The sequence below is a fragment of the Staurois parvus genome, unplaced genomic scaffold (genome assembly GCF_062004578.1).
Source record: "Staurois parvus isolate SC_StPar_1 unplaced genomic scaffold, SC_StPar_1.0 ptg000146l, whole genome shotgun sequence".
Lineage (NCBI taxonomy): Eukaryota > Metazoa > Chordata > Amphibia > Anura > Ranidae > Staurois > Staurois parvus.
In genome coordinates, this window is record NW_028317942.1 from 1018726 (window position 1) to 1038120 (window position 19395).

Genomic DNA, 19395 nt, shown 5'->3' on the forward strand with positions numbered 1-19395 from the left:
CAGACTCACGCAATGAAGAATACCTGTGACACTTTCTAAACTTGACAAGAAGAAATGAAGTGCTACCCACCTTACCCATGATTGGGCTGAAGCCCTGGAACCTGAAACTTGAGGAGGCAGAGGTTGTTGGTTTCTGGTGTACTATGCACACCTCATATGATAAGATATTTAATACCATCATTTGGGATAATAGAGATTATTTGGTCTTGGTAGGCAACCAGAAGCTTAGTGGGATATCCCTATTTGTAAAGAATTTTTCTTGTACACAGGGCATCAGTGAAGGACATAAATGCCTACCATCTCTGGGCAGTGGTAACTGAGATGCCAGAGAACATATAAACAGAAGCATATGGATCTGACAAGGATTTAAGTTGTTTAGTAATAGACATTAGGTTATCTGTTACATAAAAAAGTGTAGCCTTGTAAGCAAATCTCAAGGAACAAATTGTGTGTGTATGATCAAGAAGATCTTGTAGAGAAAACAAGGGTGAGCTCATTTAAAGAAGCTGATGGAGATAATTCAGGGATGCACTTGAATTTGATGTTACATCTGCATGATCTGTCTTCCAGATCTGCTACCTTTTCTTTATGTTGTTGTATTTACTGATATTGTGCAGACAGACTGTCAGACCTTTATGGAGAGCATTTGTTTAAGCTGAAAAGCTGAGGCCAGTGTATCCAAAGCTGGGAGCTCTTCTAAATGATTGCTAGATTCACAAAACTCAGGCAAAGTAGTGCAAGATGAAAATGACTGTTTATTACTTACAGGACACTTTATATGTAGTGACTGCAGTGGTGATGTGTCAGTTTTTTGGGGCATTTCTTTCAGATCTGTGATGTCCTCCTCTGCAGTTAATGCTGGGTGTGCAGTGTCTACAAGCTGGGAAATAGGATGTGCTGCTTGTGTCTGCTATCCATGCAACCTTGACCTCCCTCTGCATCATATTTGGGGAAGAAATCTGTCAGTCAACAAGGATCTTTGGGGTTGTTTTTATCCTTGCTCATGTTCCCTTGAGGCTGGTGACAGTTCCAGGTGCAGCATTGACAATGTGTGTTTGTCTATGCTGAGGGTTCCTTAGTAAAGCAGGAATAGAGCAGAGCTCCAGGCTCAGGCTGCCATACATCTCAGTGGCTCAGACATGCCCCAACACTTGTTTGTTTTAGCAGTACTATGCCATGTTTTGTTTTATTTTGCCAATATTTTATGATTTTAATTTTGTGTAGAGAGAGGAGGAAAATGAGACCTGCTACCATGATAAGCAGCTGCACAGGATTAAAAAAGTTCTGAGTGCATTTTGCTGATCTTTATCTAAAGAGAAGCAACATTAGTTGGTGAGGGGTTGTTCAATAGAATAGATGGAGGGACAACTGGATGTGGAATCTGTGCTGAATTTATGGCAATTGCATGTTATGATAAGCTAATATACATCTTGCAAAGCAGATCACAGGGTGAAACAATGTGAAAATCACTGTTTGTGAGTATACATGCTTTCTAATACACAAATATAGTACCGGGTGTAGCAGTACTATGCTATGTCATTTCATTTTCCATGCTCTCACAATGTGAATACTGTGGAGGAAAGAGGAGGAGGAGGAGACTTGATAGTATGAGAGAAGCATCTGTACTGGATGACAGAGCGCTGTTTGGTGAACTTTGTTTTCAGAGGCAATATTATCTAATGAGTGGCTGTCCATCTGAATTGGTGAAGGGACACATTGATCTGTACTGATTGTATCCTCTTTTATGTTGTTTACACAAAGGAGCATAGTGGTTTATTGATGAACTTTACACAAAAGAAGGATTGGATGACATGTGTTTGCCTTTATGAGAAAGAGATAATTAATTTTTAAGTTTGTTATTTATTTTCTTCACATTGTTATATTGTTATGTTGTTTCTGTGCAATCTATTTGTCATGTCTTCAAAGCAAGCTTCATGACTGGACAGGCTAGACTGGGATTGATAGCATGTAGGAGAAGGGTAATGTCATCCTTCAAGCCATTGATGCAGCCCTCCAGAGACTGGGTCTCTACTGCCACAATATCTGCATATTACGCCTGACCAGGGGTGGACTGACCATTTGGAAACTTGGGCACTGCCCGAGGGCCCAGGGTCAGTAGGGGGCCCCATGAGATGCCCCTGGTACCTTTTTCATAGGCTTTTTTGAGTTTGAGCAAGGACACAAGGGCCCCATGATCCCCTATTGCCCGGGGTGCCCCATGAGTTGTCAGTCCACCCCTGCGCCTGACTAAGGAGATTTCTTCTTTTATGTCCTGCAGCTGGTCAGTAAGGCCAATGAGGAGTTAGAGGTCTTAATTGCCATGGAAATGTCTTTCAGTGTCTATGGCACTCACTGTGTTTCAGATTGTAGCCCCAAACTGTCTCTCTCCCCAGTAAGATTAGGGTCATTTGCAGTCAGGCAGGGGTGGACTGACCATTTGGAAACTCGGGCCTTGCCCGAGGGCCCAGGGTCAGTAGGGGGCCCCATGAGATGCCCCTGGTACCTTTTTCATAGGCTTTTTTGAGTTTGGGCAAGGACACAGGGGCCCCATGATCCCCTATTGCCCGGTGGCCCCATGAGTTGTCAGTCTGCCCCTGAAGGCAGGTGAGCATATGTGTGATGTTTCTGGTTAGGCTTTCCAACAGAGTACTTAGCAGCATACAAGCATATTTCTATAACTTCTGCATTGCCTCTTTGTATTTCCTCTGTGCATATGATGGGGAAGGGCACTATCTTGATTAAGTCCAATCTGCAGTCACATGGTCTTCTTTGTTGTGCTTTGCTCTCATGGTGCAAGCCACACAAATGACACACTGGGTAATTCAGCAAACAACAATCAGTATAGATGGATAGACAAGGTCCCCCCAGGATTAGTGCCTACTGGAACATAGTAGCAGATTAGTAGCAGAGAGAATGATGAGAGTGTCTAATCACATGACCCAAAAAGTCATTCCCTGAGGAGAGGCGTTTTAAATCTCAAATGCTGCTGATATTTTATCTGCATATTTTTTACAGCACTTCTAATTCACTGTTTACAGTTACAATAGGCTGAAAGGGTGTTTTTACTTCAGTTGGGTTAGACTTAACGTTGTAATTTTCGGATGCTATGCAGTGTTTGACAAGCACCCCATAAACTGACACAGATGTATTCACTCTTCCCTATTAGAGAATGATGTTACCCTAAGACAAGAAGTGCATGAACTAGGACATTCATAGCAAAATCATTCAGTACTACTTCAATAAAAGCTTCAGATTTACATATAATAAAAATTAATTTTAAAATTACCTGTAAACCCTCACCTTAAAAAAAACCCCATTTAGTTTAAAATATAATTTGAAGGCAAAACATTTGTGTGTACATATAAAAAAAACATTTTTGATCATATATCCTCTGTTCTCAGCTGCATAAGCAACTAAAAGAGGACAAACTGCATCACACTGAATTTCCCAGTGGCATGGCTATGCCATGCTACTGATAGAAAGCTGTAATTGCATATCCAAAGGCAAAACTCATTGCACACTGAAACATTCTATCTGTCTAAGTATGTTATTATTTTTTGGTTACTGGATGTTTATATAGTATGTATCTATTTTTGTCTTAAGTTGCATTCACTGTTTACTGCATGAAATAACATCCACCCTGCTCCCCCTATCTCCATTCGGTAAAACATTAGAGAGAGGCAAAAAACCAAATAGCTACTCTCATAAAAAATGTAAATAATGTCCAGATCTCCCAAACACAAAGCACACCCTCTGATGAAGTCCCCACCCCACTGCGTAGTGATGTCATCATGCCTGACTCAGACGAGGAAGTGAATGACAGTGCTTTGTGTTTGGGAGGCCCAGAGCCTGTTCCCAGTCTGCAGGGAAACAACTAGCGGGTGACATTTATTGAGATGCACATCATTTATATGTGAGCAGTTTTTTGGCTTTTCATTTTTAATAAAAAGTATACAGAGAGCAGTAGATGTGACATTTTATTTGAGGGACTTTGCAATGTGAAGGATTTTTTGAGGCTATGACCCTGACCACATATAAAGCAGAGGTGTGGTGTCATCTTCTGTTTATATTAGATAATGTGTTTTTGACCCTTTATCACCTAAGGTAAGCACAACCATGGTGTTAGAGGTGTTTTTTTCTCCAAATTTCTTTGAAAGATATAATAAAGAATTTCTGTTCACAGGATTTGGATCATCATTCATACAGTTTAATATAACTCTGACATTCATATTTGCAAAGTTTGGGTATTTGTTTATGTTTTATTCACAAATGTAATAATCATGAATTTACTGTATGTACTAGCACTAATACATATTTTGGTGATTTGTTCAGAAAAATACCAGTTTACAATTTTTAAGTGAAATATGACTTTTCTCTGCTTCTACAATTATATCCTATTTAAAAGGATGAGATTGTGTGTATTAAATATTTTCAATGTATACAATCTCTCTGAAAACTTACAGCATAGATAACATTTTTTGGCTGATATATGCCTACTCTCTGCTTCTGAAATTGCCACCTCTTAAGAGAGATGGGATTCTGGGTAGAAAAGCAGTACCATTTAAACGTAATGTCTAAAGCTGGGTACACGCTCTCTGCTCCCCCTATCTCCATGATAAAGCCTACAGTATACTGGGTAAAACAGAGAGAGGCAAAAAAACAAATCGCTACTCACATAACACATGTAAAAGAGACGAAAACCCAAAAGCTACTCACATAATACATGTAACTAATATCCAGATCTCCCAAACACAAAGCACACCCTCTGATGAAGTCCCCACTCCACTGCGTAAGCATTCAAAGTGAGTAGCAAAGCATTACCATTTAAACATAGTGTCTAAAGCTGGGTACACATTAGAAGAATATCAAAAGAAAAATTCTGTATGAAGAATGATTGGTTGATTATCTGATCGCTGGTATAGTACTTTCAACAGTCAATTCCAACTGTTCAGATGAAAAATCCAATTCTGCAAGCTTAAAAATGTTTATCATATGTGAACACAATGTCTGATTTTCACTCATTGCTTCTCTTTTTGGCTTAAGTTGAATTGGTTGTATACCGCATAAAATAACTTATCCTCTTTCGACAGTCGATTCGAACTGTTCAAATGAAAAATCTGAATGTGCAAGGTAAAAAATGTTTATCATATGTGAACACAATGGGGTTTGTTTACTAAAGCACGTTCACTCAGAATCTTGTGCACCAGTGCATGGTATCCAATCAGCTTCAAACCTCAGCTTGTTCAATTAAGCTTTAGCAATAAAGCCTGGAAGCTGATTGATTTCTATGTAGAAGTGCAGGAGATTCTGAGTGAAACAGCTTTAGTAAATAAACCCCAATGTCTGATTTTCACTCAGTGTACAGTAATTGTACAGAACTAATTTAATAGAAAAAAATGTGCATGATCAGAAGCAAAGAACAACCCAGAAAAAAGTGGCAACGATCATGGAAATCCTACACAAGAAAGAACATTTGCCTTTGTCATTCAAGGATTTTTGTACAAGTTAATTTCATTGTTGCTTACCTCATTATGTACACCTTCATGGAAAAATTGGATGATTGTTCATCTGATTTTCTCATAGTGTTTACCCCACTTTAGAAACATAAGCATTTTCCATTATTTCTGCCTGAAATATGGCTACTTCCTCCCTACTAATTGCCTTCTATTAAAAAAAATGCTTCTCTTTGCATCAAATATGTTAACTGTTATAACTAACAGTGATATATGCTTACTATAAGTCTCCAAAATTGCTTCACATCAGAAAGGATAGAATTCTGTTCAGCAAATTACATTTTTTAAAATAAAGTGTCTTTGAAAAATATACAGTTTCAGTTTTTTTTAGGCAGAATTATGCTTTCTCTTGGCCTCCAAAATTGCCTCCCATTTTAAAGGACAAGATTTGTTTCTGAATATCTGTAAAATTCAATACACAATATAATTTGTTATACTCCCCCTTCTCTACGGAAGTTAGTACACTGATATCAGCTTTGATTTTCCTGCAGACATGCTCAATTTAAAACAAAAAGACATTAAATCTGATCATACATCAATCAAAATTAGACCATTTCAGCTGGCACTAGCTGAATTTCAATTCATCTATGGCCATTGCTGTCCATGAGAAGTGAATAAAAAAAATTGTGTGTATACTTGTGAGCTACTATGGTGGATAGTGACTGTGTTAATCAATTAATTAGGTACAATTAAATAAATTCACATAAGGTTCGCTGGCACTCACACCAACTCATTAAATAGATTTTGGGACTAAAAGACTATAACCAATAGTGCCGCACTTCTGTGTTAATAATGTGCTCAAAACAATCCAAATATCAGCTGCATAAATGTACTCAAAAAATATATAATAATATATAAAATAAGTGACTGGTCCTATAACCTTCAAATTATAATGACAGTGTACATGCCCAATGTGAAAACAAATAAACAACTAATTCTAAATAAACCACATAACCAAAGTCAATATATATATGTAGAAACAAAGTCCTCTTTCAATTCAGAAACTCCCACTTCAGTATCTGGATGCAGTGTGATCTATTTATGCGCTCACCTTATACTTCGCCTAATTGATATTAGGCAAAAACAGCTTTTTGTCCTTAAAGGACAGATGTAACATAATTCTCCTGCTTACGATATTCCTCCAGATACTTTTTGGATAGCTGTAGTTATGGCAATATTCCATCTGGGGTCTCTCCAATCTGTTGATCCCTGTATTAAGGTATGAATGGATGGATATCTCCTATTTCCCCTCCAGTAGTCTCCTCCTTCCTTTATTATACCAGTGCCGACTTGATCACTCAAAAATTGTGGCCTGTCTATGCAAGCTTAATAGTTGTGATGCAAACTGTAACATTTGCCAATCTTCAGTCTTTTCCTATACAATATGCCAGCTCCATTGTCTAGAGATGTCAGCCTCTTCAAAAAGATTTAATAGCTGCAGTCAAAATGTGTAAATAATTTATGCTTCCAATTTTAAACAGAAAAGAAAAACAAAACTGTACGTTTTGATTTCTGTATACAATATGCTTGCTCGATCGCTCTGAAATTGTGGCCTGAAGATAAAATTTGAAGGAGCAAGATGGGAAAGTTTCTTGAACAAGCACAATTATAACAGTGTATGCCTTTTTGTTAGGGAAAGTCCATTCACTCCAAAATGTTAAAAGCAAGTGCATGTACTGATGAGAATTCTTGTTTGAATGTTCCTTCAAAAATATCTGCTACTGTATGGCTCGCTTTAGTTTAGTATTTTTTTTCAAAGTGTATCCTATCGAATAGTTTTTAGCTATATTGTCTCTGCTTCTTCCACCACTTAGTTGTGCCCTATCACTGTTACAAAAAAAATGTTGTATTTGCAAAAACCGCCCAATAGAGATATTTTGGGAAATCAGTCATTTTAGGTTTCAGCTGCTGTATGTAAGCCAATGAATAGTGTAAAAGTAAACTACATTTTTATGCATGAAATTCATGTAATGCCACCATATGGTAAGATCTACGTAAGGGGAATTTGACCAGTTAGTAGTGGTATGAAAAGATACAAATTTAATAGGAATGCGTGGTTTCTAAATTTTGTATTGCAGTCACCCATAAAAGGAAAGACTTTGTGACACCCTTTGGAGTAGAACAACTAAAACCATGTCAGCCATCAATTCCATTAAATGAAGGGAAGAGCACACCACTGCAATAAGGAGAAAACAATATCTTTTATTAGGGTGTAATAATGGTAGACTGACATTGATCTGAAAAATGTCTTCCTTCAGAGAGAACATAGAACTCACAACTGATAACGGATCTGCAGAGGGATCCTGAGTGAGCCAGAGTGTCACATACTTGTTATCAGAGCTCAAGATGATGAGAGTGGCCTCAGGGGCTTATTCAAGCATCCCTGGAAATTTAGACAGGGTCTTCAGGGATGACAAAAGAACATAAGTACCAGGTGCAGACACTGGAAATCAGAACTTGGGAGTGCTGGTATGAGATGAGCAGGGATACAGGTCAGCAAGGAAGCAGAAAGTTGATGGGCAGAATCTTGGTCAGAAATCCAGGCTATTGTTGGCGACAGGAATAGGCAGTGAATGTAAACAGACAAGGGTAATCTAAATGCAGGTAATGAGGATGCTGGGTAAATAACAGGGCCTTTTAGGTATCAGGATCTGGAACACAAGAGCAAGACTGAAGACCATTAAGCAATGATCTAGTGAAGAGCTCAGGTTTAAATATCCCACTTGGTGGCAGTGCATGTGCCTTCATGTCTGTGTGTTTGTTTGCATATGTATGCACAACAATGCACATATAGTTAGGCTTCCGTGCTCGCAATAATGTGCCCTGCTGGACCTGGTAATCTCAAACCATGCAGAGCTTATTACTAATGTTCATATAAAAGAACATCTGGGTAGCAGTGACAATAACATGATTTAATTTATTGTTAGCTGTAAACAACAAGCACATCCAGGAAAAATAAAAATGCTCAACTTTAACCACCTTTCGCCCACCATATAGTACAATGACGGGCGCAAGGTGGTTGTCTCGTTCTGATAGGATGTCATATGATGTCTTTCCATTCTCACTGCGCATGCGCGGCTCAGGGAGCGCGCAGCGTGGCGATCGCCGGTGCACTGTGTCCCTCGGACACAGCGGATCACGGAAAGAGCCGAAGTAATTGTAATTGAGAGTTCTTAAAAAAGACTGTATGTGAACACACTGCAAAATATATTCACCTGGTCAACAAGTTTAAAAGACTAAGTTAAAAAAGCTATAAATAATAAAAGCGCTTTTATTCAATATTATTATTATTATACAGTATTTATAAAGTGCCAACAGTTCGCTCAGCGCTGTACATTACAATGGGAGACAATACATGAGACAGTACAATAATAATACAATGCGATACACAAGGGGTTCGAGGGCCCTGCTCCTTGGAGCTTACAATCTAGGAGGGAGGGGATAGTGGTACAGGAGGAAAAGCTGTGGGGGAAGGAGTGGTAGGAAGAGTGGAGGAGATCAGCAATTAGCAGGGGGCGGGGTAGGCTTCCCTGAAGAGGTGGGTTTTCAGGGTGCGCCTAAAGGAGAGGAGAGTAGGTGATAGTCTGATGGATTGGGGTAGGGAGTTCCAGAGAATTGGTGATGCCCTGGAGAAGTCCTGGAGGCGGGCATGGGAGGAGGAGACCAGGGAAATAGAGAGAAGGAGGTCTTGTGAGGAGCGGAGAGTGCGTTTTGGGTGGTATTTCGATATTAGGTCAGTGATGTAGTTTGGGGCAGTATTATGGACAGCTTTATACATCAGTGTTAGCATTTTGAATTTGATCCGTTGGGCAATTGGAAGCCAGTGGAGGGTTTGGCAGAGGGGGGTGGAGGAAACAGAGCGGTTGGTAAGGTGGATGAGTCAGGATCGACTGAAGTGGGGATGGCCTGTGGTGAGGCAGGCCAGTGAGGAGGGAGTTGCAGTAATCAAGTCGTGATATGATGAGGGATTGGATGAGCTGCTTAGTGGTTGCTGGGGTTAGGAATGGGCGTATTTTGGCGATGTTGCGGACGTGGAGTCTGCATGAGTTTGTTAGCGATTGGACTTGGAATAAAAAAATTAAGGAATGCTATCATCGTTTAACCACTTGCCTACCGGGCACTTATACCCCCTTCCTTACCAGGCCAATTTTCAGCTTTGAGCGCTGCCGCACTTTGATTGACAATTGCGCGGTCATGCAACAATGTACCCATATGAAATTTTGATCATTTTTTCCTCACAAATAGAGCTTTCTTTTGGTGGTATTTACTCCCCGCTGGGCGCTTTACTTTTTGCGCTATAAATAAAAAAGTGCAAAAAATTTGAAAAAATTTTTTTCTTTGTTTCTATTATAAAATTTTTCAAACAGGCTTTTTTTCTCCTTCACTGATGTGCGTTGATGAGGCAGCACTGATGGGCACTGATAGGCGGCACTGATGGGCACTGATAGGCAGCACTAAAGGGCACTGATAGGCAGTACTAATGAGGTGGCACGGATAGGCGGCACTGATAGACAGCACTAATGAGGTGTCATGGATAGGCGGCACTAATATGCAGCACTGATAGGCGGCACTGATAGGTGACACTGATGATGGGTACTGATAGACGGCCCTGACTGGCATCACTGCTGGGCACTGACTGGCGGCACTGACTGGCACAACCCCTGGGCACTGACTGGTGGCACTGACTGGCAGCACTGCTGGGCTGCACTGGTGGGTGGCACTGGTGGGCAGCACTGGTGGGTGGGCACAGGTGGGTGGCACTGGTGGACACAGGTGGGTGGGCACAGGTGGGTGTCACTGCTGGGCACATGTAGGTGGCATTTCTGGGCACAGGTAGGTGGCACTGCAGAGTGGCACAGGTGGGTGCACTGCTGGGCACAGGTGGGTGCACTGCTGGGCACAGGTGGGTGCACTGCTGCGCATGGGTGGGCGGAGCTAGTGGGCGCACTGCTGGGCGGAACTTGCGGGTGGCACTGCTGGGCACCGATCATCAGGGCACTGATGATCAGTGCCCTGATGATCGGTGCCGATCCCCGCTCTGACAACTGCCGGTTCTCAGCAGTACTTTCCTCACGATCTGACAGTGTGAGGAAAGTGCAGCCGAGAACCGGCACTTGCATTTCCCTCTGATCAGCGTGTCATTGGACACCGCTGATCAGGTGGTAAAAGGCCGCTGTGATTGGCCTTTTACCACATCACGTGATCAGCTGTGTCCGTAGGATACAGCGATCATGGAGATCTCCGGGTGCGCGCCCCCTGGGGCGCGCAGGAGAGCGCGTTCTGGGAGGACATCATATGACGTCCACCCAGAACTGGCCGGCCGCGGTGAAGCCGTCATTCGGCTATGCGCGGTCGGCAAGAGGGTAAACATTGCAAAGCATGTAACAAAATATGTCAAAAAGGAAATCAAGGCCGCAAAAATTGAAAATGAATGACAGATTGCAAAAGATAGCAGGACAAACCCCCTAAAATTCTTCAAATATATTAATAGTAAAAAGGTCAGGTCCTGGCATGTAGGCCCTGTACATAATAATCTAGGGGGACAAAGGGAAGACAAACTTGTTAAATACAGTGGGGTAAAAAAGAATTTAGTCAGCCACCAATTGTGCAAGTTCTCCCACTTAAAAAGATGAGAGAGGCCTGTAATTGTCTGGATTTTTTTTCTCATTTTGTCTCTCATAGTTGAGGTCTACCTATGATGCCAATCACATTGGCTGATTTGGAAAGAATTTATTTGCAAATTATGGTGGAAAATAAGCATTTGGTCACCTACAAACAAGCAAGATTTCTGGCTCTCACAGACCTGTACCTTCTTCTTTAAGAGGCTCCTCTGTCCTGCACTCATTACCTGTATCAATGGCACCTGTTTGAACTTGTTATCAGTATAAAAGACACCTGTCCACAACCTCAAACAGTCACACTCCAAATTCCACTATGGTGAAGACTAAAGAGCTGTCGAAGGACACCAGTAACAAAATTGTAGACCTGCACCAGGCTGGGAAGACTGAATCTGCAATAGGCAAGCAGCTTGGTGTGAACAAATCAACTGTGGGAGCAATAATTAGAAAATCAAAAACATACAAGACCACTGATAATCTCCCTTGATCTGGGGCTCCATGCAAGATCTCACCCCGTGGGGTCAAAATGATCACAAGAACGGTGAGCAAAAATCCCAGGACCACACGGGGGGACCTAGTGAATGACCTGCAGAGAGCTGGGACCAACGTAACAAAGGCTACCATCAGTAACACACTACGCTGCCAGGGACTCAGATCCTGCAGTGCCAGACGTGTCCCCCTGCTTAAGCCAGTACATGTCTGGGCCCATCTGAAGTTTGCTAGAGAGCATTTTGATAATCCAGAAGAGGATTGGGAGAATGTCATATGGCCAGATGAAACTAAAATAGAACTGTTTGGTAGAAACACAACTCGTCATGTTTGGAGGAGAGAGAATGCTGAGTTGCATCCAAAGAACACCATACCTACTGTGAAGCATGGGAGTGGCAACATCATGCTTTGGGGCTGTTTCTCTGCAAAGGGACAAGGACGACTGATCCATGTACAGGACAGAATGAATGGGGCCATGTATTGTGAGATTTTCGGTGCAAACCTCCTTCCATCAGCAAGGGCATTGAAGATGAAACGTGGCTGGGTCTTCCAACATGACAATGATCCCAAACATACCGCCTGGGCAATGAAGGAGTGGCTTCGTAAGAAGCATTTCAAGGTCCTGGAGTGGCCTAGCCAGTCTCCAGATCTCAACCACATAGAAAACCTTTGGAGGGAGTTGAAAGTCCGTGTTGCCCAGCGACAGCCCCAAAACATCACTGCTTTAGAGGAGATCTGCATGGTGGAATGGGCCAACATACCAGCAACAGTGTGTGCCAACCTTGTGAAGACTTACAGGAAACGTTTGACCTCTGTCATTGCCAACAAAGGATATATAACAAAGTATTGAGATGAACTTTTCATATTGACCAAATACTTATTTTCCACCATAATTTGCAAATACATTCTTTCCAAATCAGCCAATGTGATTGTCTGGATTTTTATTCTCATTTTGTCTCTCATAGTTGAGGTCTACCTATGATGCCAATTACAGGCCTCTCTCATCTTTTTAAGTGGGAGAACTTGCACAATTGGTGGCTGACTAAATACTTTTTTGCCCCACTGTACCTTCTTCAGCTCTTTGTATACAGAGGAGTATGGGGGAGCTCTTGTCCATAATGGGCATGGTATTGACACAGCCCCAGGTGATCCACATTGGCTCACAACTGTTATGGTCTGGAAATATTTAGACATAATAAAGCACCTAGACCGGATGGCATACACCCACGGCTCCTTAAAGAATTTAGCTCTGTCATTTCAAAGCCATTGTTGTTAAACTAAAAGGTCTATAATTACTTGGTAAAGATTTTGATCCCTTTTTAATACAGGCACCACATTGGCCTTACACCAATCCAGTGGTACAATGCCAGTCATTAAAGAGTCCTTAAAAATTAAAATCTATAGTTGGGAAGATACTGGAGAGTTTAAGATAGGACCGCATAGATGAGTTCTTGCTGGAAAAAAATATTTTAGGCAACAGAAAGCATGGATTCATGAAAGATAGAAGTTATCAAACAAATCTGATATCTTTTTATGAGGAAGTGAGAAAAAACCTTGAAAGGGGGGTGGCTGTGCATGTGGTTTACTTTGATTTTTCCAAGCCTGTATACTTTACCTTACATATTAGCCATGCGTGGGAAACTATGTCAAACGCTTTTGCAAAATCCGTTTGTAAATGGATAGAAAACAGGCTAAAAGATCGTATTCAAAGAGTAGTGGTTAATGATTCATACTCTGAATGGTCTAAGGTTGTTAGTAGTGTACCCCAAGGCTCAGTGTTGGGACCCTTACTTTTTAAAATAGTTATAAATGATATAGGGTCTGGGATTAAAAATACTGTTTCAGTCTTTGCAGATGACACCAAGCTGTGCAGTGTAATAACATCCTTACAGGATGTCTCCAACTTACAAGCCAACCTCAATGCACTGTTTAATTGGACAACTATGTAGCCAATGAGGTTTAATGTTGATAAATGTAAGGTTATGCACTTGGGGGCTAAGAATATGCATGCATCATACATACTTGGGGGAGTACAATTGGGAGAAATCAATGGTGGAGAAGGATCTGGGAGTTCTGGTAGATCATAAGCCTAATAATGGCATGCAATGCCAAGCTGCGGTTTCTAAAGTGAGCAAAATCCTCTCTTGTATTAAGAGGTATAGACTCCAGAGAAAGAGAGAGAGATATCATATTACCCCTGTACAAATCATTAGAAAGACCTCATCTGGAATATGCAGTTCAATTTTGGGCACCAATTCACATAAAGAACATTGGGGAACTGGGGAAAGTACAGAGAAGGGCAACCAAACTGATAAGAGGCATGGAGGAGCTCAGCTATGAGGAAAGATTCTAGGAGCTGAATTTGTTCTCTCTTGAGAAGAGCAGATTAAGGGGGGATATGATCAACATGTATAAATACATCAGTGGTTCATATAGTAAACACGGTGTAGAGTTTTTCACCCTGAGGTCATCACAGAGGACAAGGGGGCACTCTTTACGTCTGAGGAAAAGAGATTTAATCTCCAAATACAGAAATGTGTCTTCACAGTAAGAGCTGTGAAAATGTGGAATAGACTCCCTCAAGAGTTAGTTCTGGCCAGCTTAGTGGATTCCTTTAAAAAATAGGTAAAGATGATCCAGGGAATATCTGATTGCCTTTCAGAGGATCAGGAAGGAGTTTTTTCCCCTGCAGGAGCAAATTGGTTCTTGCTTTGCTCGTTTTCTTGCCTTCCTCTGGATCAACTGTGGGTATAGGATTATAACATGTTTATTTTTTTATTTATTTTTATGGTTGAACTGGATGCACTCAGCCAGACTATGTAACTATGTAGCTTATGCACACATGCATTAGCCTGATGGCTGACATGATGTTTCTGACAAAGAAATCCAGCATGTTTGCATCAGATTTAGCAGGGGAGTGTTAAATGGATATTAGTGAACCCTATTCAGAGGTATACTTGAGCAGACATACAAATCCTGTGTTTCAGACACCTCCATCTACTCTGAGTTGCAGTGTGCCTCGTTGTCCTGTTACTCTTCCATGAACTCGGCTACCCCCCCCCCCCCATGCCTCCAGATTCTACCATTTTTAATGATCATTGTGCTCTTGTGTCTTCAGTGACACCTGCATTTGACCCCAGCACTCCTATTTCTCCACTGATTTTTGTGCCCCAAGTGACCCCAAAATCTCCAGTGACTTCTGGGATCCTGTGTCTATAGTGTCCCCATCATCTCCAGGTGCTACTGTGTCTTCAGTGGCTCCTGTATCCCCACTGACCCCAGTGCTTCCAGTGACATCTGATCATTCTACATTACCCATTATCCATTGACTCTACAGTGTCTTGTGACTTCCAATGACTTCTGTGCAATCTGAGCACCTCTGTGATGTGAGTCGCCATGCATCCTCAGGTACACTCTTGTATTTCCTGGACTGTCATTATTTAAGTGGTTAAAGACCCCTGTTCTTGGATCAGCTGCATTAAAGCTGAATTTCAGCCTTGACCCATCTTTTCTGGTGCTTGGTGGAGAACAGTACTATTCTTTAATTTTCCTTTTATTGAAGAGAATTGCAGCACGCACACTTTCTTTTTTCGTGTGACAACCAAGGATTTTATATTACAGCAATTATAATACTACAAAAATACTTTACTGGTAGTTAGTTTTGCTGAGAGAAATTCAAGTGTTGATTCAGTTATAAGCAGTACATTAAACCTCTGCAGCCATGGGACTCCCTTATGCCCTTGCCTGGTAAGATACCCAATTGTTATTTTTCTAACTAATCCTCTGTATACATATCTTCCACAACAACAAATAAATGTCACTATTTGTTTGGGGTTATGATTTACTAGAAACATATGAGAAGTTTACATAAATCACTCTGGTTTTGATGTTAGAAGGTTTAACTCCATTTCATTGCAATTCCAAATGGCTAAACATGAAACTGCAAATTAAAATACTTCATTTTTAGAGAAAACATTTTTCTTCCACCTTGAACATGCAATTGTGCGTAACAGTTAACGAATAAAAAGATAGAAATTCCTTTTAGCATCACAGGATGATAAAAATGTGTATGACCAAACTAAGCTATGTGAAAATATACTTCTTTAGTAATTCAAACCCATAGCCATACATGGCTATTCAATACAATATTGTACGTCACGAGCTTGGAAACATCAAATCAGCAGCAAGATGAAGTATAATGATGGCATCTATGGTTAATAGATTCCTTTTAGGTTTATCACATTGCACATTAATATTTTTTATTAAAAATCAAAACTGCAGAAATAAGTAAAGATGGAAATAAAACATACAATAGATTCAATTTCATGTTCTGTATACCTGTTCTGTCATCAGCCACTGGGAGCAATAATAGAGAAGCTTGCAGAATGGTTTTCATTTTATTAGAATTAAGAGCAATATTCATATATTCCAGAGCCAACAGACCTGTTGTGACTCTGCCTTTATTAACATTTAATGCTTATCTGCACCTTCAGTGAGATACTATCTAATTGCATGCTTCACTAAGTTATTTATATTAAAAAAATAATGCTAATACAAGCTTGTGTTTGCTTCAGCATTTTTTCTGACTTTTTAATCAGAGAGGTTTTACTTGCATCAAGAATTTTCTTGGCAAAATCTGTCACATAAACTGTATTGCATATTTATTTTTTCATTATCACTTAATGCTCACACATTTTTCAATTAATAGAAATCATTATTACTAAACATGTTACAGTTGAGATATTGGAGACAAAACATTCAGAAAACCAGTTACAGAAATTAAAGTACTTTTCAAGGCTCCTTTTAGACAGTCTTAACAAGTCCCAAATCTAGTTACTATGTGGTGCACTTGCCTCAAAAAGTTATCAAAAAAATCCTTTACTTTTTATGACTTAGTCAAATACACTTTTATTTGTGATTTACATGTTTCCCCTCCCAGACACTGCAGCCTAAAAGTGACAGGGTTTCATCAACAGAGGCAGTGCGTTTAATACAGATAGCAGCAAACAGGACTAGGAGTGGCCATGTGCTGATAGAAAAGCTATAGGCTTGTGAATCAGAAGCTGACAATACTGATAACCACACCTACTGCAACATTTTTTTCACCCTATTGTAGTGCATTTTTTTCTTTAAATGGGAGTCCTTAATTCTATTTTAAACTGCTGATGTACAGTGCATTAGGGTGTCTGCCACCAACAAATACAGGGAGCTATTTATCCATGTATAGTATAGACAACCTTATATGTTGTATAAAATATATACAAGATTTTTTTTAAATAGGAGAATATTTTTTTTTTCAAATAAATTTCAAGCAGAAACGTTTACTGAACTCTCATACTAGTAAATACAAAGGCATTTTTTTTTTGGGGGGGGGGGGAAGTGTTGACCCTCTTAACAAGATGTATGTTAAAATGCCTAAAATTTAGGTTTTTTTTGTGTATTTTGTGTGTGTGTGTGGGGGGGGGGGTGTTTGGTATGGAATATTTCTATTTGGACTTTATATTAGTGCTGGCTTTCTGTGTACTTTGGCCAGGGTCGACTTTTTAAGTACTCCCTCTCCCTTTTACTGAAAGGAAGCTTAAAATAAATAAATCAATCGTGGTACTGTGATAGGTTGCCACCTGTGCAGTAAGTCCACCCGGGAAATTTCCTTGCTACTAAATATTCCACGGTCAACTGTTAGTGGTATTATGACAGAGTAGTAACTGGGAACAACAGCAAGTCAGCCATGAAGTGGTAGGCCACGTAAAATGACAGAGCAGGGTCAGCGCATGCTGAAGCACACAGTGCACAGAAGTCACCAACTATCTGCAGAGTCAATAGATAAAGACCTCCAAACTTTATGTGGCCTTCAGATTAGCACAACAACAGTGCGTAGAGAGCTTCATGGAATGGGTTTCCATGGCCGAGCAGCTGCATCCAAGCTGTACATCACCAAGTGCAATGCAAAGCGCCGGATGCAGTTGTGTAAATCATGCTTCCACTGGACTGTAGAGTAGAGGAGACGTTTTCTCTGGAGTGACGAATCACACTTCTCTATCTGGCAATCCGACTGATGTTTCTGGGTTTGGTGGTTCCCAGGAGAACGATACTTGCCTGACTGCATTGTGCCAAGTGCAAAGTTTGGTGGAGGGGGGATTATGGTGTAGGGTTGTTTTTCAGGGGTTGAGTTTGACCCCTTAGTTCCAGTAAACAGTAAAGGGAACTCTTAAGGTGTCAGCGTACCAAGACATTTTGGACAATTTCATGCTCCCAACTTTGTGGGAACAGTTTGGGGATGGCCCCTTCCTGTTCCAACATAACTGCGCACCAGTGCACAAAGCAAGGTCCATAAAGACATGGATGAGCCAGTTTGGAGTAGAGGAACTTGACTGGCCTGCACAGTGGGGTGGGCCAAGTCAATATTGAACCTTATGGGATGCCATTAAATTCATGTGCGTGTAAAGACAGGCGTTCCAATACTTTTGGGAATATAGTATATATATATATATATATATATATATATATATATATATATATATGGAGGAGAGAGATACTTATCGCTCCTCTGGCTTATATGATGAAAGAGAAATGTCATCCTACTGTCAGTAAGATCCCAGGGAATGGTTAGCACTACAAACTTCACCAGGAGAGTTTGCAGCACAGTACTGGAAGCATCCATGGCAGGGGCTTATCTGTTTAATGAATGGAATATGGATACTTTATGAGCTAAAAATATACATTATTGTTACAGACTGTTTGTGACACCAAACCACTCACATAAAGTTCTGGAATGCGCTGTGTTAGCTTACCTAAAATAATAGTAATTGAACAAGTAGATTGTTTTGACAAGCTCATAGTTCATATGAATTGTGTGTTTTTTTCTGTTTTTCAGTTTTAACATGGAACCTAGCTATGATTTTCTACATATATATGAAGGTGATAATTCCAACAGCCCTATAATTGGAAGTTTTCAAGGCTCTCATGCACCAGAAAGATTAGAAAGCAGCGGAGACAGTCTGTTTCTAGCATTCCGTAGCGATGCATCTGTTGGAATGTCTGGATTCGCCATTGAATATAAAGGTAATGTCTCTGCAATTATTTCTCTGTTATGTTAATACCAAATGCATTATAATCTGTATTATGTATTGTTTGCAGATCAGGTACTATCTTGCTATCATAATCAGGTCAACCAAGCAATTATTACTATTTTAAAATAAAAAACAAATTACATCATAGTATATGAAATATAAATCAGTTTAAAAATATATATACAGTATATATAAATGTAAATATACTGATTTTTATACCATATACCAGTGTCAGGTTTTCTCTTTTGTGGCTTGTATGTATTTTTTAATTACAGTGTAAGCTCACTATTGAAAATAATTGCACTCCACTGCAACTAGTCAAACTGTATGTTTTGAAGCCTTTTCCATATCCTAATAATAGTGGTGTAAAGCTACTAGGTTTAGGTTTGGCTACTGACCTGCAATGCAACAGAAAACATTTATATCTATGCTCAAATCCCAATAGCTTGTACATGCATCTATCTATCAGGCGCTAAAGGGTGCAAGCCATATGTTAACTAGAAATTCTGGAAAAAAAAACTCTTTACAAACTGCTATATACCCATTTCAAGCAAACTTTCCCTTTTGGCCAGTCCTATTCTGCTCTGCCAACACAAATGCTACTTTGCACACAATGCCAACCTGGGTCAAACAGACACAAAGTGGGGGAGAGCTAGTAGCTTTAGGTCTGACTGAGCAGAAAGCTGTCACATTTAGCAGCAGTAG

General features: G+C 40.3%; 1 protein-coding gene across 1 annotated transcript in view; it reads left to right on the top strand.

The window, feature by feature from the left end:
- Positions 1 to 19395, top strand: part of LOC149464866 (CUB and sushi domain-containing protein 1-like) — a 1089704-nt gene that overhangs the window by 1015294 nt on the left and 55015 nt on the right. Inside the window, exon 31 of the mRNA XM_089673951.1 lies at positions 18495 to 18682. Coding sequence (XP_089530077.1) covers positions 18495 to 18682 — 188 coding nt within the window. The remainder of the gene's footprint in view (positions 1 to 18494; positions 18683 to 19395) is intronic.